This window comes from Pogoniulus pusillus, chromosome 14 (genome assembly GCF_015220805.1).
Source record: "Pogoniulus pusillus isolate bPogPus1 chromosome 14, bPogPus1.pri, whole genome shotgun sequence".
Lineage (NCBI taxonomy): Eukaryota > Metazoa > Chordata > Aves > Piciformes > Lybiidae > Pogoniulus > Pogoniulus pusillus.
Window position 1 is genome coordinate 3,383,442 of NC_087277.1, and position 26,802 is coordinate 3,410,243.

General features: G+C 44.0%; 1 protein-coding gene across 10 annotated transcripts in view; it reads left to right on the top strand.

Moving 5' to 3' along the window:
• The window catches only part of OXR1 (oxidation resistance 1), a 256,107-nt gene that overhangs the window by 178,952 nt on the left and 50,353 nt on the right, over positions 1-26,802 (top strand). For 9 of the 10 annotated variants that reach the window (XM_064154139.1, XM_064154136.1, XM_064154137.1 and 6 more), the window contains 4 exons: positions 7,456-7,538; positions 17,507-17,614; positions 18,712-18,831; positions 25,655-25,807. In XM_064154139.1, coding sequence (XP_064010209.1) covers positions 7,456-7,538; positions 17,507-17,614; positions 18,712-18,831; positions 25,655-25,807 — 464 coding nt within the window. The remainder of the gene's footprint in view (positions 1-7,455; positions 7,539-17,506; positions 17,615-18,711; positions 18,832-25,654; positions 25,808-26,802) is intronic. The other variant, XM_064154143.1, reaches the window with a different exon arrangement.

A 26,802-nucleotide genomic window follows, 5' to 3' on the forward strand; every position in this document is an offset into this window, starting at 1 on the left:
AGTGTGCAACACACCTCTCCTATATGTATGTGTGGATATAGAACCCTTGTACATCTGCACTGCCTGACAGAAAAACGTGGAACCACAGTTACACATAAATTGCAAGCAAGACTGTTTAGTCCTGCTTCTAAAATAGGGATGACCATGACTTCAGGCTTGGTTTCTAAGTGCTTTATCCAGCTGGGTCTCGAAAATGTCCAGGATGGAAACTAAAACTACTCTTGGTAGTCAGAATTTTACCTTTTATACAGTCAGATGATGTCCTGCTTGTCCCTTATGTCTGTTGTCTTTTGTTTTCCCATTATACATCATTAAAACCCTGATTCTGTCATCTTAGCACAGTTATCTAGAAGGTGCAGGAAGACTGCTGTTACAACACTTCAAAATCACCTCTTCAGGCTGGAGAAGCTCTCTTCTTACAGCCCCCAACTCCTGTGGTAGCCCTTCACCAGTTTTGTTTATGAAAACCTTTCATGTATTGAAAGGAGCTGGGAGGGAAGGGGATGGAGACACTAGAGCCAACATTTCAGATGCAGTCTGAGTGCCAAGTTAAGACTAATTGTGTCTCTCTGATGCTCTTGGTCTCCTTGCTATGCTTCTTCATCCCTCCTTGCTGTACTCTAAGGTACTTTACTGGCTTGTCTTAAGCCTGCTGCCTACTGAGACCCCAAGGTTTTTTTATCAGCTGAGCTACCCCCTGACTGGGCAGTGCCAGCCTGCACAACAGAAGGGGTTCTTCCTTGCCATGCAGAGGACTGTTGTCCTATTGAATTTCATGAGGTCCTTATCAACTCATTCCTCCAGCCTGCCCAAGTCCTTTGGAATGGCAGCCCTGCCCTCAAGTATGTTGACTGGTCCCTCTGGTTCCATGTGATCTGCAAGCCTAATGTAATAAGAATGTACAGGAAGATGGTTACTGAAGCATTGGGTGTAGCTTCGCATGCACAGCAGATCTGTTTGCATGTTAGCAGAGCAGTTGCAGTGTCCAAGTGTGCTGCATCAGTACAATAAGCTAACTGACTTGGTCTCTTAGGAAAGCTAGCTTAAGCAATATAAGGCAAAGAGTAAAATCCTAAAGGATGTCCAAGAGTAACTTAATATTGCTACTTAGTGGTCTAACTGCTTAGGTGTGGCATTGTGAGATGTGCAACTGCATAGGGTTAGCATTCTGAGAGGTGGGCAATGATTATTAGTTGTGAAAGTTTGCTTCCTTTGCTGTCTCAGAACAGCCATTATTTTTGCCAGTTTTCATTAATACATTTATTTGTTCTGCAGTGAGGTTGTGCAGTAGGAGGAGCTTGCAGTTAGGTGGTCTCTGTAATTGACTTGTAGGCATACGTGTTTCAGATGGAACAGGGAAGGAAGCTTACTTTTGCTGTATACTCTGCTTATGCTTATCACTTTTGCTTATCTTCTGGCATAATCTGAAGCATTTTTGTTTATCCTGAATGAGAAATCTTATTTTAGAAGAAAGCTCATGAGATGCAGATACCAGGAGTGTCATCCATAGAGAGCTGTCTTTGTCTCTAGCCATTTCATCCTGAGGTGATGCTTGAATTTCTTCTGCCTCACATGCTGTCATCTGACTAGATGGTAGAAAAGAGGATCCTGTGTTAGAGGCACTCATGAACTTAGATCAGTGCTGGATCTGTTGCAGGGCAAAATATTTTGTTGGGTTTGAAGTGCTGATGTGGTATTAACAATATCTTGGATGCATTTAGTTTGGGGTTTTGATAGAGAAAAACGAATGAGAATCGTGTTTTGAGCAATGATAAAGATCAAGAATCCTGGGAGCATGACTTGCTTGGAGAGGCTGAATTGCAGAACAAGTAGCAGTTGCTCAGCACAAGAAGACTGAGGGGAGCATTTTGACAGTGATTGAGCTGAAAACCTACCATTTGGGCTGAAAAACTGCAGGCTCCTAGCATCTTGTAGGCTGCTTTTAGAGGATCTTTGTTTCTCATTCCTAAGACACTGGAAGATAACTGGAAAATAACATTCCAGTAATTAACTTAAGCATATTTAACTGCAGGAGGGGGAGAAGTGTCAGTGAGACTGCACTGAGATGTGGGTCCTGTTTTTAGGAAGCCTAAGTCACCAAGCTTTATGAAATAGGAAGATTTCCTACTTTAATCTCTTTTCTCTCTCAACAGATTATAAGGATCTAATTGTTACTGAGCAACACTGATCTAACAAAGATGTAATATTCTATACTTGCTCTATCAGTTAGTTGTTTCATGTGCTATTAAATAACCATTCAAAACTCTTCAAACAAAAGGCTTTGCTTACTTCCCTGTGATCCACTTCTAAAGGATCTTTTCCCCATATGTGCTCTGTGTGTTTTAGATCCTATGGCAAATTGTGTCCTAGACAAATATTTAACAAGGCTGCTGCTGCTGTTGCCTTTTCCTTAAACACATGTAAATTTAGTGCAAAATTGCAGTTCTCAGTATGGGGGGTATGTGGTCTATGGTCTAGGTGTATGTAAATAATCTTCAGTTGTTAATTGTAAACAGTTCTCATTAATTGTTGAGTTGTTCAGCTTACTTGCTGTATCTCAGAGGATGCTTGTTTCTCTTATCAATTCATTCCTCTGGAAAAAATGGTCTTTGTTATTTCTGTTAACCTTGAAATGAATTGAAGATGAGCAGCTGAGAAACAGTACATCATAGAATCACAGAATCTTAGGGGTTGGAAGGGACCTCTAGAGATCATCTAGTCCAACCCTTCTGCTAGATCAGGACCAGTGAGAGCAGGTAACACAGGAATGCACCCAGATGGGCTTTGAATGTCTCCAGAAAAGTAGGCTCCACAACATCTCTGGGCAGCCTGTTCCAGTGCCCTGTCACCCTCATAGTGAAAAAGTTTGGTCTTGAGCTCGTGTGGAACCTCCTCTGCTCCAGCTTGCACCCAACCATTCTTGGCTTGCTATTTGGCATCACTGAGCAGATCCTGGCTTCATTCTCCTGACACTGCCCTTCACATTCATAAATGTGAATGAGGTCACTCCCCATCCTCCTTGTGATGGTTTGGGTGTTCCCTGCCCCCCACACTTTAGAAATCACCCAGACTAGTCTCAGCTGGCTCTGAGAATATGAATGAAGCTATTTATTTACAGCTAGCACAATATCCAAGCAGATAGTTACAGTATATACAGTTACAGACAGAAATAGACAAGGTAAAAGGTAATACAGAAACACAACAGCCCTCCCAGAAACCTGAGTCCCCAGGAGGGGCTCTCAACCACCCCTGCACCTTCCCCCTGGCCCTCTCAACCTTACCCCAGTCCCAAGGAAGAATGGAGGTTCAGCCAAGAGGTTAAGAAGCAAAGGTGAGTGGAGGGTGTGTTAGAGAGATGTAGTTCAGTCAGAAGCCCAAGGCAGAGAGTGAGACAAAATGGCAAGAGTGTTACCTAATGTTTTCATTTCTTCTTCAGCAAGACTCTGAGGGGAGTAGCCATCACCACTGTTTTCCTTTCACAGCCTGTGATCTAGTTCTTCTCACCAAAACATTCTAGCTTGCTTCAAACTAGCACACTCCTCCAAGCTAAAGTGCCCCAGCTCCCTCAGCCTTTCCTCAGCAGGGAGATGTTTCATTCCCTTCATCTTTGTGGCTGTGCTGGACTTTACATGTTTTTTAATCTACATAGAGTTTGTAGATTACTCCTAAGCACTGCTGAGCATGTATCATTGTTCCTCACAGTACAAATCTGAAGTTTCTTTAGCAGCTCTTCCTACTACAAGTCCAAAAGATGTGCTGGAAGCACCAGCAAACAGAAAACTGGAGGTCTGCAGTTCAGCTCAGATAGCACCCTAAGAAGTAAGAATGTCACTCTTGTCCTGTCATTTTGAACTAGCAATGCCACAGGAAGATTTCAAGTCAGTGAAAACTCAGTGACACAGGGCAACACAGAGGCACTCAGGGGACCCCTCTCCATAAATGTTGGAATTTAACTTCAGTTGTCTTTAAATTTCAGTTGAATAATGCCTCTTCTTGTTGCATATTTTAAGGTCAAAGCTGCCTCACTGCAAACTGTATGTTCCTGAAGCATAATGTTCTTAAAAACCCTTTAACTGTCTTGTATAAATATGTTGGAACATTGAGTCCTTCTCTCCAGTTAGGTTGTTGATCATAACTGTTCTTATGCTGCAGTCGTCATTTAATCTCAAGTTTCTGTATGCATGGATTCAGACTAAATATTGGTCTGCTGTCATTTTGAACACTGCCTTCTGCATCTTTCTAGTTCTAGTCTTTTGAATTCTAGACAGTTGAAATGTTGTTGTTTGTTTGTGGATCTGACATGTTTTCCTTTTAAATGTTTAAAGCTATTGTGGAGGTGCAGTCCTGTATCATAGAATCAACCAGATTGAAAGAGCCCTCCAAGCTCATCCAGGCCAACCTAGCACCCAGCCCTAGCCAATCAACCAGACCATGGCACTAAGTGCCTCATCCAGGCTTTGCTTCAACACCTCCAGGGACAGTGACTCCACATAATAGTGGTGTAACATAATAGTACAGAGTGAAAACATCCACTGATAATGAGAAAGGTTTCTTGTTTCTGTCTGTGACAACATGGCTAAAGATCTGCTAACCTAGCACCACAGATCCTCTTGTTAAACACAGTGCTGTTGGTTACTGAAGTTGTGCACAGCATGGTCAGTAGCATCAGGTTATTCTTGCACCTGTGATTTGGGAATATCAACCTTTGGCAGTTGCTGGCTTACTGTGGGCAGGCCAGGTAGTGACTGTGTGTAACCTAACAAGATGAGCCCATGTGCAACAGAGTTATCATCAGGAAAATAAGGGAAATGAAAGGGTGGAGACCTGTTCTTATTGGTGCTGAGATCTTTTCAGACCACTCCATCCTATGTTTGTAGTTGCTTCTGTTTCCACATGCTGCCTGGAATAGTAGGGGTGCAAGGGTGGCTGAGAGGTGCATTTGTTCTCAAAAATAAGCCTACTCACTCAGCAGGAAATGGTTGCAGTATGCCAGCAAGGAGGTTGAGGTCATGTGTCTGCTACCTTGACCTGTTTTTGCAGTTGAAATGCCTCCTAGGTTTGTTTCTGAGAGGCTGGATGAAATGGGTGGCTTGTATATGAACAGACAGCTCAGGCACTCGGGCTGTGGGCACAGGTCTGGTGTTTGACAGCTCTGTGCAGTGTTTCATCAGCTGGGCAGTCAGTGCACAGGTAGCTCAGCTCTGCCTGCCTCCAGCTCTTGACTCAGAGGACTTAGGTGACAGCAGGTTATGAAACACTTGAGCACAGTGACCATGTAGTAGGGGGGGATAATACTATCACAGCTGGTGAAGGTGTGTGTGCTAGTTTGAAGCTAGCTAGAATGTTTTGGTGAGAAGAACTAGATTACAGGCTGTGAAAGGAAAACTGTGGTGATGTCTACTTCCCTCATAGGCTTGCTGAGATGTATAAGAATAAAAGCAAAACAAAGATAAGGGAGTCTTATCTCACTTCTGCTGGGGAACTGGCTAGGCTGCATCTTACTCTCTAACCTCACCCTCCATTTTGGACTAATCCACTTAGCTTCCTAACCCCCTGGCCAAACCTCCATTCTTCCTTGGGACTGGGGTAAGGTTGAGAGGGGTAGGGGGAAGGTGAAGGGATGGTTGGGAGCCCCTCCTGGGGACTCAGGTTTCTGGGAGGGCTGCTGTGTTTCTGTATTACCTTTTACCTTGTGTATGCCTGTATATAACTGTATGTACTGTAAATATCTGCTTGGATATTGTGCTAGCTGTAAATATAAGCTTCATTGAAATTTCCAGAGCTGGCTGAGTCTTGTCTGGGTGATTTCCAAAGCATGGGGGGGGGCAGGGAACACCCAAACCATCACAGTGTGAAGGTAGGCACTGATGGGAAGGATAAAAATCGCTGCCTTAGGTATGGAAGGGGATGACTTCAAAACAAACAACCTAGCACCCAGACCTAGACAATCAACCAGACCATGGCACTAAGTGCCTCATCCAGGCTTTGCTTGAACCCCTGCAGGGATGGCAACTCCACCACCTCCCTGGGCAGCCCATTCCAATGCCAATCACTCTCTCTGAAAACAACTTCTTCCTAACATCCAGCCTAGACCTCCCCTGCCATAACTTGAGACTGTGTCCCCTTGTTCTGTTGCTGCTTGCCTGGCAGAAGAGTCCAACCCCACCTGGCTACAGCCTCGCTCCAGGTAGTTGTAGCCAGCAATGAGGTCTGCCCTGAGCCTCCTCTTCTGCAGGCTGCACACCCCCAGCTCCCTCAGCCTCTCCTCATAGGGTTTATGTTCCAGGCCCCTCACCAGCTTCATTGCCCTTCTCTGGACATGTTCCAGCACCTCAACATCTCTCTTGAATTGAGGAGCCCAGGACTGGACACAGCACTCAAGGTGTGGCCTGTCCAGTGTTGAGTACAGGAGAAGAATAACCTCCCTTGTCCTGCTGGCCACACTGCACCTGATGCAGGCCAGGATGCCATTTTCAACCTAGCCATGCTGAAATAGTGTTTTATCAAATGCATTTTGTCATGTTTGTTTGTTTTTCTGTTCCATTTCGTTTGGAGTAATATATTTGGTTATGATAACTGGAATTGGAATATATTAAAGTGGGAGTATAAACAGTCCCATTGCAGCATGAAAGCTGAACATCTCATTTGCGCTCCTGAATAGCAGATGTTTAGCTGTTGAATGTGCAAACCTTCTGACAAAAGACCTAATGTCTGTGTCAAGGAAAACAGAGTTGCATATGTGTATGTAAATGGGTATGTTAAAAACCACTTTCTTAGAGCTATGGAATTAAATGCTTTGTGGAATCACGTAAGGATGCTGTTGCATCTGCTTATCGTTATCAAGCCAATTAGTATGGGGATAAAAAAGTAGTGTCCTTCAGGTATAAATAGTTGCTGTGGCCTGTGAAATGGAGATCATAAAAGTGCATTCTGAATAAATAAGCCCAAGTTATGTGTTTGCTACAGGCAGGATAATTGCAGCATTAAGAGTAAGGCTCTTTGGGTTATAGAAAAGCTTTAAATAGTCTGTACTTATCAAACAGCACCAAAAAATAATCCCAGCTGATTAGATGGAACATATGGGAAACTCTAGATCCTCTTCCCTCTAGATGAAAGCAGGCTGGGTATGATATAAAGCCAATTAAACACAGTAGTTTCAGAATCTACTGCTTGCCTGATAGGCTCCTGTTTAGTCTTCCTTCATTAATAATTTCCTGGAGAGCAGCAAGTGCTTGATGCAGTCCATGCCCAGTTATCAGTGGTCAAATTCTTCAAGCATCGCAGAGAAATGAAGTCCCTGCTCTAGCAGCTGGTTGTCAGTTAGGCAGAGTCACCAGGAGCAGGCTGTGTAACTGGTGAATTAGATGTCTGCCCACGGGGCTGTAGTCAGCAGCCTGTGACAGTACTGGCTGAGGAAGATGAATTTAACACGCGCATTGCCTCAATTTCTTTCAGACACTGGCCAGAAGAAGACCTCAGAGAAGAAAGATGGGCGGCGAATGTCCTTTCAGAAGCCCAGAGGAACTCTTGAATATTCTGTAAGTGAGCTGCTTTCTTGTTTGAATGGCACTGCAGAGCAAGTGCTGACCTCAGCTTCGGTACAGAATCAAGCATGAGGGTAGTGTGCGCTGCCTTTCAGCTTAGAGTGTTGTGTATCTGATGGTTTATTTGGACGGGAATTACCTTGGGAATTAGCTGCTAGTACTTAAGTAGTGTTTGGGGGTTGGGATTTTGATAGTTTGAGGGTGTTTTGTGTGCTTCTCTTCAAAAAACCTCAAGCTGATGGATCAGACAGGCTCACTTGTAGGTAACTAGTTAGAAACTGTAAATAACATTAATTGCAATATCATCTGCAGATTCCCTGCTTTCAGCATTAGTAATAATCTATTGACATCAGGAGGAATAATAGAGTTAAGCTGGGGGGAGAAAGGGGAAGCTGTCTCTTGATATTGACCTTCTGGCATTCTCATGATTTTCATAGATCTATACCTTTTACTGTATCTGTTTCTGCAGCAGTATCTGAAAATGGAGCCTTTCTCTGCCTGTTCTGTTCTTGAAATGACCCTCAAACTGTGCTGCAGTCAGCTTTTCACATTTCTGGTTACTAAGGGAAACTGAAGTGAGAAGTATCTGTCTTGTATTATATACTGGAAATGTAATTAAGCTATAAATAACACAGAGTTGACATTAAAACAGGGAAGTCTATCACAGGTACCTTTTGAATCTGAATAGGAGGAAATAAAATGAAGAACTTTGATAAAGAGTCTTTACTTGACCCTTTGATGTGTTCTTATTCTAGAAATGAAAGGTATGGGGGAGAGTTAACTCTTAATGTTACATTAAGCCAAGCCATTAGCTACTGAGAAGGCTGAGAGAGTCATTAGCAGAGAGGCAGAGGATATATGTATTGGAGCAAGATGCTCTTCATTAATGTGCCTTTCACTGATAGTATGAATATAGTTGAAGCCTATGCTAAAGACTTCTTTTTAGCTAAAACTTAGACATTTCTGCTGCTTAGATTGTAGCAGCTGGAGAATGTTGAAATAAATGTGACTCGTTTCTACTGCACCATTCTAGCCTATCATTTTGCCTGAAATGATAGGAGAAAATGCTCAAGTGTAGCTCTTCTGTCAGTAAATCTCTTCTCTCTTGCCACCATATGAATGCATTTGCTTTGCTGTGCGAGGTTCCAGGTACAGCTGAAGCCCCAAGCTTCCCTCTTTTAAATCAGCACCTTTGTGCTAAGTCGTCCTCTGCTTCCACAGGGTTTTGTGTTCCAGTAGGTGGGGTTTTAGTTGCAAAAATAACTTCCTTAATACACACTGGAGTATGCATCACTTCCTTGTGAGTCAAAAAGAGCCAAAGACTTTTTGTCTTTAAATTTAGTCTAGCTTCTAAAGGAGCCTGTTGCACGTACTGAAAGTGGTGTGTGTCAGCTTCACACATGCCATCTCCTGTCTGCCCTTCATATATGCTTCACTTGCAGAGTGCTTACATAACATCAAATCTTTTGAGCTTTTGGTTGTGTTGTGCACACTTATTAATAAAATACACAGACCTGACCTTTAGAAACTGAAGTTATGTTCATTGTGCATGTGAGAGAGGTCTGGGAATTACTGTGATTGGTTTGCAACTGTTACTACTTATGGCTTTATTCCATGTGGAGAGATAACTTAATGTCTGGTTTCTGCCTTCATTCTGCTACCTCTGAAAGCATCAACGTTCATGCATGTGTTTGTCTGCATGTGTTGCTGCTTTCACAAAATGTTAGGGGTTGGAAGGGACCTCCAGAGACCAAGTCCAGCCCCCCCTGCCAAAGCAGGATCACTTAGGTCAAGCTGCACAGAAATTCATCCAGGTGGGTTTTGAAAGTCTTCAGAGAAGGAGACTCTGCAGCCTTTCTGGGCAGCCTACTACTTTGAGAAGCAGTAAAGGGTTGAAGACAGAAAACAGACTTTCCTCTCAAGTATTGTTGAAAAGTTACAGAATCACAGAATTAACCAGGTTGGAAAAGACCTCTAAGATCATCAAGTCCAACCTATCACCTAACCCTTTTTAATTAACTAAGCCATACCACCAAGTGCTTCATCCAGGCTCCTCTTAAACACCTCCAGGAATGGGGACTCTGCCACCTCCCTGGGCAGCCCATCCCAATGCCAAGCACTCTTGCTGTGCAGAACTTCTTCCTAACATCCAGCCTAAACTTGCCCTGCTGCAGTTTGAGGCTGTGTCCTCTTGTTCTCCCCCTGGGTTCCTGGGAGCAGAGACAAACCCCACTTGGCTACAAGTAGGTAGGTAGTGGTGGGGTTTGCTTTGCTTTTTGTTTGTGTGCTGTGTGTTTTTAATATGTTAGTTTTTCCAGTGGCTACGTAGTTTTAGGAGAGGGAGAGGCTTGTTTGTGTTCTTGAGGTTTGGAGTGAGATGGAACCTCAGTGATGCAGGTTCTGGGGTTTTATGATGAAATACACTTCCCACTAGATTCTGATTATTTTTTAAATGAAATAATTACTTTGGCAACAAAAAAAAACCAAACAGGTTTTTTTTTTCTTCAAACCTGAAGCTGAAAAGAAATTATTGTTAAAGATTTTAATCTAAGATTACCAAAGCATAAAAACTTGTAACAGCAGCCAGCAGATGATGTCAACAACTGCTACTGCTGCAACTGCTGGTGCTAGTGAAGGAGGAAAGTCCTAAGCTGAGTCTAAAGGGTACAGAAAACTCTGGATTATTTTTGCTGTGAACTGTTTGCTGTCTGTCAAAGCAATAGAGGCTTTTTAAAGTTAGTATAGTGGTGCTCCAAGCCAATTGTTTACCCCTTCTGCATGTAGCTGATGCATGTGAATAGGGTTTAAGAGCCAACGGAACAGGCAGTTTAGATGAATTCTTGTTCTGAGCTAGAAACCTTCCTTTAGTCTTTTTTTTGTTTAGTGAAGATGGCATTTTTACATTACTACAGCTACCTGAGAGGACAGTATGGAGAGGTAGGTGCTGGTCTCTTCTCACAGGCAGTGGTAGAACAAGAGGGAGCAGCTGCACAGAATCACAGAATCAGCCAGGTTGGAAAAGACCTCCAAGATGGAGTTCAGCCTCTCACCTAACCCTCTTTATTAACTAAACCATAGCACTAAGTACCTCACCCAAGCTTCCTCTTAAACACCTCCAGGGATGTGTGAGACACCTCAGTTGCTACAGAAAGGGGAAAGAATTGATTCATTTTCCTCCCTGTTTGAATTTGGAAAAGTGAAAGGGAGTTGGTGTGGCTTCTCCTCCTCAGCTGCCTTATGCAGACAACTGAGATTCTCACCAACCACTGATGCTGGTAACTGCTTTTCAAGGGGAAACATGAAGTGTATGGGGCAGCAAGGTCAGGAACTTGTATGGAAAAGAATCCAAGTGGCCTGCTAGGAAATTCTCAGCTGTCTAAGCATTAAGGAAAGCAAATGTTGAAAAAGAAATGAAGGACAGCCAGGAGATTTTGCCAGACATCCTAGGCACAGAGGCTGTAGAGTGTTCTGAGAAGCAAATAGTAACTCCAAAAGGGCAGAGAATGTATCCTACAGCAGCTTCAGCTTTAGCACACAAAAACACCCCTCTGAGCTGGCACAGCTGCATGCCAAGCTTGCTGGCAGGCAGGGAGAGGAGCCTGCTCACACCCTGACTCCACAAGGGTGGTGACCAGGTAAGTTTAGACAATAGGAAAAAGAAATCACTGAAAGAGAGTAGTGAAGCTTTGGAACAAACTGCCCAAAGAGGTGCCTGAGTCAGCATCCCTGGATGTGTTTAGAGGTAGTTTAGATGTGGCACTTAGTGATATGGTTTAGTGGCACATTTGGTAAAGTTAGGTTAATGGTTGGCCCTGATGAGCTCCAGGCTCTTCCCCAGACTGAATGATTCTGTGATTTGCCTTAACTTTGCTGTATTAACTTTACCTTTGAAGTCTTGTGCATTACCTGTCATACAAGCACAACCAGCCTGTGTTGCAGGTGCACGCAAGAGCCAACTACAGATGAATAAAGGAGCGTTAACAGTGTTGGCTTGGCCACTGGCTACTAATGAGGGCAGCATGTTAGCAGTTACATGCCTTCAAAAAAAACCTTCTAATCCTTTTTCCTTTTGAGGAGAAAAAGAAAAAATTGTGGCTGTTCAAAGTTTTGTTTTGTTTGTTCCTCTGGTGCAACAGATTATTCAGGGAAAGCATTTTCTTGTCTCAAAACTAGGATTGAACACCAGAGGGAGATGAGCTTGGTTCATCAGTGGTGGAAGCTCCACTGTAAGAGTTTCTTTCCCCTGCCCTGTGCCCTCCCCTTTGACTCTCTAGATGTCAAAGTCTGTACTCCTTTCCTGAAGTATCAGAGAAGCACCTAAAGCACAGAATGTGTTATCCAGATCATGAGAAGAGCCTGATGCCAATTAATGAAGGTCACAGAAGCACATAGCAGACCAGAGTCTTAAGACTGGGTTTTAAGCCAGAGCCTTCAGTGCTGAACTATCATTTTTCATGTGTGTGATCTTTTGCTAGTTACAGTGGTAAGTTCAACACCCAGAAGCTGTGTCTGGACTAAGATATTTGTTTGCTTAGAAACCAATTAGATGTGTATAGTGAAAACAAAGCTGCATGGTCTTCTGAAGTCAGCTTCTTGAGATGAAACAAGGGATGTGGGTGGCAGGTGGTGTTGTGCTGCCCAAACAGATGAAAGGCCTCAAACCCACGTGAGTATTTGAAGTTTCTTCTTGTAAGGACTTGCTGGACATGTTTATTTTGAGAGTAGAAAAATGATGAGTATCTACTAACCCATGTCTGGAATCATGTGGATTTTGCTGTCAGTCCCAGGGTAGCTTGAGTAGAGTTGTTTTCTGGTACAGCTAGAGGTTGTTTTTGCTGTTTATACTCTTGTTCTTATACATCTCAGCAAGTCTATGAGTGAAGTAGACATCACCATTGTTTCCCTTTCACAGCCTGTAATCTAGTTCTTCTCACCAAAACACTTTAGCTGGCTTCAAACTGGCACGCCACATTCTTAGCAGGTGCTTTTGGGAGGCAGCCTGTTTTGGGAAGCCCCTAAATTTCTGATTGCCAAGCACTTGGAGATCAAATAAGGGAGAAAAGCTCTCTACACCTATTTCTTTCCCTCCTCCCTGAGTATTCTCCTTCTCGGCTGTGGTCAGGGACTTCTTAGCCTAAATGTAGCCAGGTGGTGTTGGTCTCTTCTCCCAGGCAACCACCAACAGAACAAGGGGACACAGTCTCAAGTTGTGCCAGGGGAGGTCTAGGCTGGATGTTAGGAGGGAGTTGTTGGCAGAGAGAGTGATTGGCATTGGAATGGGCTGCCCAGGGAGGTGGTGGAGGCACTGTGCCTAGAGGTGTTGAAGCAAAGCCTGGATGAGGCACTTAGTGCCATGGTCTAGTTGCTTGGCTAGGACTGGGTGCTAGGTTGGACTGGATGTGGTTGGAGGTCTCTTCCAACCTGGTTGATTCTATGATTCCCAGTCTCTGAGATCAATGTTGTAAGCCTTGTATGCTGGTCAGACTACTAAACATTCAGGAGGTTTTTTCCTTTTGATACTTCAAAGCTGAGGATTGTGTTCTTGTCTGTCACTTCTCCTTGAGCATGCCACTGTTGTGGTCTTTTTCCTGATTTGGGAGGAATTTGAGGAAAAAGTGGCTAATAAAACAATCATTATCTGTTAATCTCTTGCATCTTTTACCTAATATAAGTCTATTTTTGAAATTACTTCTATGGTATTTGCAAGTTCTGTTGTCCTGATGTTGCATTTCATAGAAATTAGACTCATTAATACTTAACTTTAGTGCCATGGTCCAGATGACTGGACAGGGCTAGGTGCTAGGTTGGCCTGGATGAGCTTGGAGGTCTCTTCCAACCTGATTGATTCTGTGATTAACTAAGATAGGCATAATCTGATCTTTCTGAAGGCTTGGGCACAACACTAAAATGATTGCTGTGTCATCTTGCTTTTGTCCTCACCCTCACTCCTAGTCTTTCCATCTCTCTAATTGTGTCAGTTCCTTTGGTTTCTGGTTCTTGGGCAACTAATTAAACTTAATTGTTAAGTCTGATTCATATGTATTCACTGTACAGTTTTAAATGGAAGAACAAATGAGCTCCAGTTGTTGAGATGCAGTGACAGTAAAGATAATTTAAAAGATCAGTAGGTAATTTGCTTTTAAATAACGTTTTTAAATAACTTTGCCAGCTTCTAACCTGACAGAAATGAAGGCAGTCAGTGGTGACTGTGAAGTTATTTGCATACAAGTGCTCACAAGCACACCTAGCAAGTAAGAGTATTTCAGTAAGCACTGTAAATGGAAAAGGGGTAATGGGATGTGCCTCTGCTCAGATATAATGACTTGGAGAGAGTGTCTGATTTGTGATTTCATTAGAAAAGGAGAATGTGAGATGTGGGTCTCTTTATCTAGGCACAGCTGAAATAAAGTTGATTTTAGCACACAATTTTAGACTTAGTTGGATATGTGTATGTGACCCCATAAGGTAGAGCTGCTTAGGCAAAGCTGGTAGCTCGTGGCTGGACAGATTCACTTTGATAGCACTCAAGAACTGGCTGCAGGGCTGGGCCCAGAGAGTGCTGGTGAATGGTGCCACATCCAGTTGGCAGCTGGCACTGGTGGTGTGCCCCAGGGATCAGTGCTGGGCACAGTCCTGTTCAGTATCTTTACTAATGATCTGGACAAGGGGGTTGGGTCCAGCATCAGTGAGTTTGCAGGTGACACCAAGCTAGGAGCAGATGTGGAGCTCTTGGAAAGTAGGAGAGCCCTGCAGAGGGTCCCTGGCAGGCTGGATGGGTGGGAAGAGGCCAATGGGATGAGATTTGAACAAGGCCAAGTGCAGGGTGACAACAACCCCAAGCTGCGCTACAGGCTGGGGACAGAGTGGTTGGAAAGCAGCCAGGCAGAGAGGGGCCTGGGGGTCCTGGTAGAGAGGAGATGAACATGAGCCAGCAGTGTGGTCAGGAGAGCCAATGGCATCCTGGGCTGGCTCAGGAGCAGTGTGGCCAGCAGGACAAGGGAGGTTCTTCTGCCGCTGTACTCAGCACTGGGCAGGCCACACCTTGAGTGCTGTGTCCAGTTCTGGGCTCCTCAATTCAAGAGAGATGTTGAGGTGCTGGAAGGTGTCCAGAGAAGAGTGACAAAGCTGGTGAGGGGCCTGGAACACAGCCCTGTGAGGAGAGGCTGAGGGAGCTGGGGGTGTGCAGCCTGCAGAAGAGGAGGCTCAGGGCAGAGCTCATTGCTGTCTGCAGCTACCTGGAGTAAGGCTGTAGCCAGGTGGGGTTGGTCTCTTCTGCCAGGCAAGCAACAACAGAACAAGGGGGCAGAGTCTCAAGTTGTGCAGGGGGAGGTCTAGGCTGGATGTTAGGAGGAAGTTCCTGCCAGAGAGAGTGATTGGCATTGGAATGGGCTGCCCAGGGAGGTGGTGGAGTTGCTGTCCCAGGAGGTGTTGAAGAAAAAACTGGATGAGGCACTTAGTGCCATGGTCTGGTTGATTGGTTAGGGCTGGGTGCTAGGTTGGACTGGATGATCCTGCAGGTCTCTTCCAACCTGGTTGCTTCTATGATTTGGGACTTTATTAGAAAAGGAGAATGTGAGATGTGGGTGTCTGTGTCCAGGCATATCTGAACTAAAGCTGGTTTTAGCAAACCATTTTAGACTTAGTTGTATATGTGTATGTGCCTACCTAAGGTACAACTGCATAGGTGATAAGGTCTTGTGTGTCTTACCTATACACAACAGTTGGTGACTGGAAGCAGTTTGCCCTGGGGAAAGCTACTTTAAGAACCTGTTTCAGCAGGAGTTACTGTGCAGAGCAGTTTGTGTGTGTTCAGGCAGTCCTGCAAAAGTGATTTTTGTTTCCTTTTTATATTTTCATTGATCATTGCCTACTCCAGTGAATATACCATAGGAATGATGATTCTATTGAGAGCAAACCTTGCAGTGTTTTAGTTATGTGAAATACACAGCTTCAGCTGGAGCAGTCCTCAGCCAGAGTAGTGACTGGCAGCAGATCAGCCCCATGTGTGTTTTATTGCTTACATCCACTGCAGTTCAGTTGTGCAACTAGAGTGGTCTATTTGGTTCCAATACAGTGGTTTATTTGCCACCTAATGCTGCCACCTTCTGTCTGACTTGTAAGGTCGAGGTCTATTCTCACAGCAAGCAGTACCAAGGCTGCTCCAAGACTTTTACTTCCCTCCTGTTCTTTTTTTTCTGCCCCAGATCAATCGTTCAAGGAGAAGCAAAAGATACCTACATTTAAGTCTAGCAACAGTTGGCATACAAGGCATTGTACTCCCACTTTTCTGTTAAGGAAATGAGTAAGGAACAGAAGATACCTTGTGGGTGTGCAGCTACTGATGTCTGCTGGCTTTCTCAAAACAGTTATGCACAGGATATAACCTTATATGAAGAAAAATGCAGCTCTGCCTTTCACTTTTCCCCTCTTTTTCTCCTTCTCTTCAAAATGAAGTGAAGCAAGGGGAAATCAGAAGGGAAAGCATTCTTTTCTCTATTTGTCAAGAAAATTTGAAGTGAATAGCCTTGAAAACAGGGAAAATTAAACCTGTGAATAATTAGTCTAATGCTATATTTGTAGAGAGTGGAATGTATCTAACTTGTGCAAATGTAGAGGGACAGAGAAGACATTTAAGACAGGAATCAGTGGATTTTTCCTATCTGTGCTCCATATTTAGCAACACCAGTGTAGCTTTCATCTTCTCTAAACTATTGAGATTTCTTTTTCCTGTCATTGTTTATGAAGCCCTATACTCTTATGTAATACATTTTGTTGCTGTATGCTCCCATAGCATCTTCACTGTTACACTATCACAGTATCACCAAGGTTGGAAGAGACCTCACAGATCATCAAGTCCAACCCTTTACCACAGAGCTCAAGGCTAGACCATGGCACCAAGTGCCACATCCAATCCTGCCTTGAACAGCTCCAGGGACTCCACCACCTCACCATCCCTGGAGCTGTTCTTAAATGCTTGCTGTGAATTCTGAAATACTCAGAATAAAATTAGTTTCCCTTTGCTTTCTTCCACTGGTTCATTCTGAATACATTTTGGGAGATGAGGCTGAAGAGCTTGCTGGAGAATCACCTACTCAAAATGCTTTATGCTCCATCTGCTGTCGTACTGGTTGCCCTGTTTTGCTTCACTGCTTTTGCTTCTGGTATCACTGATGGATTTTTACTTTAAAGTCAGGTTAACTGAAGCCTGTTGTAGTAGAAAGGGAGTCTGTTTGTGCTTATAGATATTGCTTCAGCTTCTCTGGAAGTCAGCGTTGGAGAAGAGTAGTTGAAGAGGTTGTAGCTAGGTGAGCATTGGTCTCTTCTGCCAGGCAAGCAGCAACAGAAGAAGGGGACACAGTCTCAAGCTGTGCCAGGGGAGGTCTAGGCTGGATGCTAGGAGGAAGTTGTTGGCAGAGAGAGTGATTGGCATTGGAATGGGCTGCCCAGGGAGGTGGTGGAGTCGCTGTCCCTGGAGGTGTTGAAGCAAAGCCTGGATGAGGCACTTAGTGCCATGGTCTGGTTGATTGTCTAGGGCTGGGTGCTAGGTTGGACTGGATGAGCTTGGAGCTGTCTTTCAACCTGGTTGATTCTATGATTCTAAGAGGGAGAATAAAGGGCTCTGCGAAACTAGAGGCTTGTAATTAGTTCAGTGCTACCCAGCAATGAATTTGTGGACCAGAACTTCTGGTGCTGTAGCTTAGCCTGTAGCTCAATGTGTGACGTCTGAAAAGGTAGTGGGAATGCAGGTGTTTTTCCATGGATTTGCAATAAACTTAATATTTAGAGGGTAGGTGTGGGTTTTGTGGTGGGCTGGTTGGGCTTTCTTTGGGCAATCGTGAGGTATGAAGATTTAAAGTTCATCAGCATCTTGGTAAATCTACACGTGATAAAATTTGCAAAGCACTATTTGAACTAACTGCTTACAGGTTTGTTTGTTTTTCTTTTCCCCTCAATTGATACAGGTGGAATCAAGAGATACTTTAAACAGTATTGCCTTGAAATTTGATACAACACCCAATGAACTGGTTCAGTTAAATAAGCTTTTCTCCAGAGCAGTCGTTCCTGGACAGGTATTACAACACTATATATGTTACTTACCCAACAGAGGCTTTCCCCCTATATTTCTTATCTCTGCCAGTTAAAGTTCTTCTCTTTCCTGTTGGCTTTGTAAAAGCTTTTATTTTCTCTCTAGCTCATGAATTTCTTGTGCTTATTAAATAACTGCATAAAAAGGGAATATGTCATGAAGCTACTTACCTCTCAAATTATATCACAGAAAACTTCTAAAACTGAACACTCTTAGCTTGTACCCATTAAATGCTTCCTTTCCAAGTATGGCAGGTTTTTTTACCAACTCCAGCTCAGAAGACAGATTCAGGGTACAGCTTACAGACGACATTCCTGACTGCATATTGCTGCTTGCAATTATATTTCAATGAATTAGGAACGTTTCTATTCCACTCTGAAGACTTTCTGTCTTTGCCAACAGTGCATGAGCTACCCTTTAGCCATCTTTGAGAAGTATTGCTTACATCTAGCCACATTTTTTTTTCCTTCCCTTTTCTCTTTGAAAACCAAGCCTGGAAACAAGGCATAAATCAGTTTGAGGTGTTAACCATTGGCCATTTGGTCTTAGCCCTTTGGCAAAATACTGTGTGTTTCTGATTGCTGCAAAACGTTGTCTAGGTAGCTTGAGTGCCTGTCGTGGTCAAAATAATGCATTCAATGGGTAAATAATTTCAGTTGGTTTTTACTTTTAGTTGTTTGGGGTATTTTTTAACATTAAGTACTAAGATCTGTATCTCATGAACTTGTTCCTCAGCCTGCTTTTAGCTGCTTTAATAGCACAGTAATAACAAGAGAAATATCCTGGCAGGTCTTCCTTGGATGCTGTATTGAGAGTTTATGGCATGCTCTATGATTTTTAATGAACTTTTTCTTGTGACAAACAATCTTAAGATAGCCTTTAAAAACCTTAAATGCTAACATGTAGGAGTACTTTGCATGTTTCTTCCCTCAATTCATAACTTATGTTAATATTAATGGGAGCAGGGTTGATTTCTGTATAGCTTGTTTTGAGAAAGCATAGCAAATGTACCTGAGCTAGTGGGAAGTTTAAAGTAAGCTTGAAAGCATAACCTCTAACTACATTATATCTTCTTTATAGATTTTGTATGTTCCTGACCCAGACTACATTTCTAGTGTGGACAGCTCCCCCTCTCTAAGTCCTATAAGTCCCCTATCACCTACATCTTCCGAAGCAGAGCTTGACAAGGCTACAGTAAATGTAGGTATACCTGTTGTCCTTCAAGTTAATCTTCCCATGCAAAGTAACTGCTAAGCTTTCTTCTTAAACTATTTTACAGTGCTTGGACCTTGAAAGTAAAATAGTAAAACAGTGAATGCAAGTTTTTAGTCTTTGTAGATGACAGTTTTCTGTGTGAAAACTGAGTTCTGGTGAGTTACTTCTAGCAGTGTACTGTCCCTGCATGCTGAAATGCTAGTTCCTCTAGTATTCCTCTAATTGCCTTCCAGAACTAGTTCAGGAGTTTGCTCTAATCCTGCTGATGAGTGTTGCAGCCGTTATACTTAGACAAGAATGCTCAAGTAGCTGCAAGTTGAGGGCTCACCCTGCTCTGTGAAGGTGCAGGAGAGGGCTCTCTAGCTTCTCCTTAGCAAAACGAAATAAAGGAGTGGGGGGAGGGGGAAGGAAAAAACTTAACAAAGCAAAACACTTCCCCAGACACCACCCTGCCCCACAAGACTGCACCCTGCTGCCTATGTTGCCTTTTGTCACACTCCACCCCACCACATCATGCACCCTGAATTGTCCAATCACCCATGCCAGCTACACCATCCCAGATCACACAGCTTCACCTGCCCCACCCTGACATCGCCTGCCACATCCACACTGCCCACCCCGTGATCACCAACCCTCCCACACCTCTCACCCAAACAGCCACACCACCTACACCACCCAGCCCAAGTCACCCACATGGGCTACCACACTGTGCATTCCCTGCACCACATCATCTGTACTACCACCCACAAAAAAAGCCAACCCAGTACATAAAACCCCCAAACAACCCAGATCAAAAGTGTTGTAGTGCAGGGCTGATTGTAGTGGACTTTGCTCAGTAGTTCTACCTTTGAAGGCTGTAAATTCTAAAGCTGGTTATCCATCTGCTCTGTAGTTCAGCTCACAGGCTCCTTTTTGGCTAGGAGCTAGCTTTATAAAACCATGGCTGTCTGGGAACATTGGTCTGCAGGCCATAGAATTCCATCAGATAAACTCCAACCAGAGAAATGCTTCAGCAGAGCCTGAGTTTGTGCAATTATGGCCGCCTTAGATGTTTCTTTGTATGTCATTATTATTCTTTTCCCAGTTACTCTAACTTCTCTCAAATAACAAGATGTTTTCCCCATAGCACTTAGTCAAGCTGCCAAATGGCTACTCCAAGATTGTGTGCTCAAAGTTCAAGAAAGTTTTGAGACTTGAAGCATTTATTTATTTATTTGCTTGCTTGCATGACTTGCTTCAGAGAAGCTGAACTATAAAGGTATTGCTTTGTTGCTGAATAAATAGATTCTCCAGTTGCATTACAAAGGCTGTGTTGACCTTTCTGCTGAAAGCTGCTGTTTGATTTTTGCCTCTATACCTTCCCTCTGACCTAGCTGGCCTGCTCTTGTAAGATGCCTGTTGTCATCTGTGATGAATAATGTCTTTTATGTTTTGTGGCAAGCTAAAGCTCTTGTCACACAGTGTATAGACTGCTCTGCAAGAATGTTCTTCTGTATCAGTCACAGAATGACCCTGAGTGTTAGGAAAGGCCTACCCATATGGCCTGTATTGTAGGATGTCACTCAGTGGAACTCACTGTTAGTTTTACTGCTGGAAATGGGAGTTCTTCCTGTGATGCACTAGATCCATGTCAGCAAAACACCCAGTTCTGCCTCTTGTCCATTATGGTGCTGGTTTAGTGGTGGCCTGGCACTGCTGAGTTAATCATAGAATGGTTTAGGTTGGAAGAGACCTCAAAGATCATCTAGGCAGGGACACCTCCCACTAGAACAGGTTGCTCAAGGCCTCATCCAACCTGGCCTTGAACACCTCCAGAGAGGTTGTAGAGCACAGAATCACCAAATGTGATGTTTGATCACATTTGGTGATTCTGTGCTCAACAACCTCCCTGGGCAACCTGTGCCAGGGTCTCACAACCCTCACTGGAAAGATCTTCCTAACATCCAGTTTAAATCTTCCCTCTGCCAGTTTAAACCCATTCCTCCTCATCCTGGTGTTACAAGACCTTGTCAATAGTCCCTCCCCAGCCCTCCTGTAGCCCCCTTCAGATCCTGGAAGGCCACTCCAAAATCTCTTCAAAACCTTCTGTTCTCCAGGCTGCAGAGCCCCAACTCTCTCAGCCTGCCCTCATAGCAGAGCTGCTGCAGCCCTCTGAGCATCTTGGTGGCCTCCTCTGGACTGGCTCCAACAGTTCCATGTCCTTCTTGTGCTGGGGGCTCCAGAACTGCACACAGTACCCCAGGTGGGGCCTCATGAGAGCAGAGTAAAGTAGGACATGTAAATATGTATATTTGGACTTGATCATAAAGACCTTTTCCAACAAAAAAATGTATGATTTAGTGATTCTATGTTGTACATACTTATAGTAGATAAGTGCAGAAGAAACAAAATAGATTAAAATACTTTCAAAGTTAAAATCTTCTTATGCACATGGCCATTTTGTTCAGTATAACCAGTTCAAAGTTAGCAACAGTTGGGTTGTTTAACTGATGCTTACTGTACTCTGTATGACTGTGAGTAGAGACTGAGGGAGTTGGGGCTGTTCAGGCTGGAGAAAAGAAGGTACTGAGGTGATCTTACCATGGCCTTTCAGTGTCTTAAGAGGGCCTGCAAGTAAGCTGGAGATGGACTTTTTAGGCTGTCAGGTAATGATAGGACTGAGGGGAATGGAACACAGCTAGAAATGGGGAGATTCAGACTGGATGTTAGGAAGAAGTTGTTCAGCATGAGGGTGGTGAGAGCCTGGAAGGGGTTGCCCAGGGAGATGGTGGAAGCTTCATCCCTGGAGGTGTTTAAGGCCAGGCTGGATGAGGCTGTAGGCAGCCTGCTCTAGTGTGAGGTGTCCCTGGCCATGGCAGGAGGGTCGGAACTAGATGATCCTTGCGGTCCCTTTCAACCCTGACTGATTCTGTGACTGTTATTGCTGCAGAACTATTTTGTGCATCTCTTTACATGTGGGTCACTACAAGCAGTTCTTAAATGCCTCAGGGAATTGTCAAATAAATGAGCAAAGTACAATAGATAATGAAGTATTTGTGGCAGCTTTCTGATGTTGTTTAAAGTACATGTAAAGAGGGATGGGATGTTCCTAGACACAGTTTGCAACAGCAAGCAGAAATTAGTTGTACTTGTCAGTGTAGGCTTTGTGTTTGGTTTTGTTTCAGACAGAATCTCTAGCAGCATAAAAAGCACTCAGCTTCTATTCCAACAGTTAAGGCTGGAGGAGTTTGTTCTTCATCCATAATACCTGTTCTGTTTCTCTCCATGCTGAGTGCTCTGCTTGAGAAAAAGGCTAGCATCTGTTCTCTAATGCTCTGTATGGATGTCTCTCTTCTTTGACTCCAAGTTTGCTCTTTAAATACAAGTACACTTCATGGTAAAGAGGGGATGTTGCTCTGTCTGTTTAGTGTGAAGTGGTCTTCTCTCTGTTCTGTGGCCACTGAAATAGATGAGTTCTTTCTAGAAAGTGAGGTGTCTAACATGTGAACCTCTTTGGAGGAAAAACATAAGCATGTCCTGTGTTTTGTTTCTCTTCTATCAAACTTTAGAATAGCTGAACACAGCCATGTGGCTAAATGCAGGCCGGATATTTAGGGCTGGAGCACCTCTGCTGTGAGGACAGGCTGAGAGAGTTGAGGTTGTTCAGCCTTTAGAAGAGAAGGCTCCAGGGAAGACTTCACAGTGGCCTTCCAGGACTTAAAGGAGGCCTACAGGAGGATGGAAAGGAACTTTTTTTTTAAGGGCTGTAGTGGTAAGATGAGAGGTAATGAAAGGTGATAGATTTAGCTTAGATGCTGGGAAGAAGCTCTTCGCTATGAAGATGGTGAGACACTGAGGTTGCCAAGAGAAGTTGTGGATGCTCCCCTCCCTGGAAGTAGTCCAGACTAGGCTGGATGTGGCTTCAAGCAGCCTGATCTAGCAAAAGGTGTTTTTTTCCAAGGCAGGGAGATGAGAACTGGATGATCTTTAAGGCCTCTTTTAACCTAACCCCTTCTATGTGGCTAACAGAAGACTTGCCTAAAGCTGTTGCATATTATGTTGCCCTACTTAACCTAATATTTCAGTGCGTACTCCAGTAAGTTTGTCACTATGTATGTGAAAACTCAGCTTAGATTTTTAAGCTGGTTTTTTTTTCCCTCTTATGCTGCTGGAGCCTATGAAGAGCTTTTCCCTCCAGCAGTCTGAGGCATGTATGTATTTGAGAAGATCTAAATAGCTTTACTACTTACAAAGCTTAAAAATCCACTTCAGGGAACATATGCAGGGTGTTGTCATGAAATGGGAGAGTTTGCAGCCAGTATTATGCCTGCTTCTATGTCACATGGCAATATGAAATGAAATGGCTGACTTAGGTCTCTCTTCCATTGTAATTTTAAGGAGAAAGGTGTATATGGAGGGGTACTTCCCTCCGGGTAGCTTGCTTGGTAATTATATCTTCATTAGCTTTTTCTGCAAAACTCTGTGTTCTAGAAGGTGCTTTGGCTTTTTGTTTGTTTGCTTTCTAAGAAAAATGAGAAGATGCAGGCAAAGACTGAAGTAGCATAGAAAGATGAACTGCAAACAATTGTGTATGGTGTTGTATGAGAGTGGTGAGAGCCTGGAATGGTTGAGGCCCCATGCCTGGAGGTGTTTAAGGCCAGGCTGGATGAGGCTGTGGCCAGCCTGGTCTAGGATAAGGTGTCCCTACCCATGGCATGGGGGTTGGAACTGTCTGATCCTTGTGGTCCCTTCCAACCCTGACTGATTCTATGATTCTGTGTGTTCCAGGATATGATTAAAAGTATGGAGCTGAAACTTCTAGTGAATAGAACTGAACACAAAAGCAGAAAACCAAAGGGAGCATAGAAGTTCCAGTTCTTTAACAAACAGTAGTGTGTTTATTAGTAAGTAAAAATATCAATTAAATTAAAGTCTTAAATGGTGGTAAGCTCTGAAGGAGGATTGCTGCAACTCTACTATAGGCTTTGGCACAGTTTGTCTACTCTATATGTAGCTTTTATTTGAAACCAAAGTGTGTCCTGTCCTTGGTAGGGTTCTGTGCCTCACAGGTTTGTTTGGTGTACTGCTAGAAAGCAAGATGAATAACTCTTCTGATACCTGCCCAGCAGGGTCATGAAGGAAATCCACTGGCATTTATATCCAGGCATGGGAAAGACAAAGCTGATGGGAAACAGCCAGAGTGGATTTATGAAGGACATTGCATGCTGTATGTGTTAAAAGACTGGCTAGCAGATAAGGGAAGAGTAGGACATGCTACCTTCACCAAAGCAAGGCTCTTGATGCTGTCTCACAGGAGCCTTGCTACAGTAATGGAAAAATGTGAACTGAATGGATAAGACTCCTAGATGGGCTGGAAAAGATGGCAAGCTCTTCAGGCTCTGAGTGTTATCTCAGAGGCTGTGGTCTAGTGATTAAGGATGCAGGGATGAAGCTTGGACTTGGATGATGCTGGTGGTCCTTTCCAACCAGAGCAATTCATAGTGCTTAGATGTTGTGCTGAGGGATTTGGTTCAGTGAGGGACCTGTCAGTGTGAAACTGATGGTTGGACTCAATGATCTTGAAGGTCTTTTCCAGTCTAAGAAATTGTGTGAATTCTGTGTTCTTTGTGTGGCTGGTTATTTTTTTGTTGCTGATTTTCTGTGGTGGGGGACAATTAGGAATCTTTGAAGGTTCCTGATGGTGCTTAAATTGTTTATAACCTGCTTATGGGTGACCTGAATGATGGGACAAAGGATGGAATAAAGTCAGCAAGCTTAAGGGTAGGGGCAACAAAAATTAGGGAAAGTGGTCATGACACTGGAAGGAAGGGCATTGGGCATTAGAGGGATGTCCACAGTCTGGAGATGGATACTTCATGAAGAGTGGGCCCCATGTGGCAGGACGAGGTGAGGGCTGACAGTCTGCATAGCAGTGTTGCAGAAAAGCCTGAGGGCCCAGGAGAGGTTAAGGCAAGTGTGCTGGGAGCCCTACTAAACATTGTGTCCACTTCTGATGGTGAAGGCTTATCACCTGCTAGCCTGTAGGTGATAGAGGAGTACCAACACAGTAAAGACATTGATTATTCTTCTGTGGAGGGCCACTGAGATGATCAAGGGATGCAGACATGTGAGATACAAGGGTTGTTGAAGGAAATACTAATAGACTACCTAATTACTGTGTTGTACTACCTAGCAGACACATCAGAGGAGGGGAGTCAGGGACTTCAGAGCTATGTAGTAGATTGGTGGGCAGCAACAGCTACAGGTTGCCGCATGAGAGGGTCCTGCTCAAGTAAGAAGGAAAAAAAGTTGCTATGAAGTTGGTTAAACACTGGAACAGAGTTCTTGGAGAGAGTGTGGAATCCCCACCTCTGAAAACTTCATCTCAACTGGCAAGGCCATGAACAACATGGTCTAAGGCAGGCTTAGACCTGCTTTGAACGCAGATTAAAGAGGCTCTTTCCAGTGAGGATGGTGAGACACTGGCACAGGTTGCCCAGGGAGGTTGTGGCTGCTCCCTCACTGGAGGTGTCCAAGGCCAAGTTGGATGAGGCCTTGAGTGACCTGTTCTAATAGGAGGTGTTCCTGCCTGTGGCAGGGGCTGGAACTGGATGATCTTTGAGGTCCCTTCCAACCTAAACCATTCTATGATTCCATGACTTTCAGAGGGTCTTTCCAAATCAAAGTAGTCCTTTAAACTGCAGTGGATTTGCAAACCTATTTTTACAGTTGTTTCTATGTCAAAGAACAAAAATTACACCACAGAAGAGCTCTTCAAGTCAATACTGAAAAGGGCAGGTTGCTAAGCTCTCTTTGTATCCCCTTTTAGGATCCAGATGGAATCCAACAGAAAGACTCAGCTACTTCCCCAGCACACGTGTGTGTTCGTCCTACAAGAGTGGTGTCATCCACCTCGGAAGAGGAGGAAGCATTCACAGAGAAGTTCCTGAAAATTAATTGCAAGTACATCACTAATGGCAAGGTACTTAAACATTCAGCTTGTACTGTTACTGCATGGCATGTAAAAAGGAAGTAAAAGCGTTGAAAGGAAGATTTAGTTGCTGACAGGTAGGTGGGCCAGCTTACATACATGCATATGTATGTATATAGAGATGTGTGTGTGTGTGTATGCATTTTCTTAATTCAGTTTCCTTTTGATTCCTAGACTCCTTGTTTTTCAGATGTGATGCAGGGAGTTGTTAGCCTGTAACAGACTTAGTAAGTCATAAGTAATTCTCTTTACAATGGAGAATAACATGCCTCTTGCACCTGTTTCAGGAACAGTGTGGCCAACAGGACAGGAGGTTATTCTTCGCCTGTACTCAACATTGGTCAGGCTACACCTTGAGTGCTGTGTCCAGTTCTGGGCTCCTCAATTCAAGAGAGATGTTGAGGTACAGGAAGGTGTCCAGAGAAGGGTGACAAAGCTGGTGAGGGGCCTGGAGCACAGCCCTGTGAGGAGAGACTGAGGGAGCTGGGGGTGTGCAGCCTGCAGAAGAGGAGGCTCAGGGCAGACCTCATTGCTGTCTGCAGCTACCTGAAGGGAGGTTGTAGCCAGGTGGGGTTGGTCTCTTCTGCCAGGCAAGCAGCACCAGAAGAAGGGGACACAGTCTCAAATTGTGCTGGGGGAGGTCTAGGCTGGATGTTGTTAGGAAGTTCCTGCCAGAGAGAGTGATTGGCATTGGAATGGGCTGCCCAGGGAGGTGGTGGAGTCTCTGTCCCTGGAGGTGTTGAAGCAAAGCCTGGTTGAGGCACTTAGTGCCATGGCCTGATTGATGGGACAGGGCTGGGCAATAGGTTGGTCTGGATGAGGTTGGAGGTCCCTTCCAACCTACTTGATTCTACACCTTAAAGTTAGGAAGTAGGTAGTGTGGCAGCTTCATTTTCCTTTTCCTAAAGCAATTCAAGCAGAATTAACCCCTGATTCTGTAAAGAAACACTTCTGATTGGGTAAAATATGCTAGAAACCTTGATTAT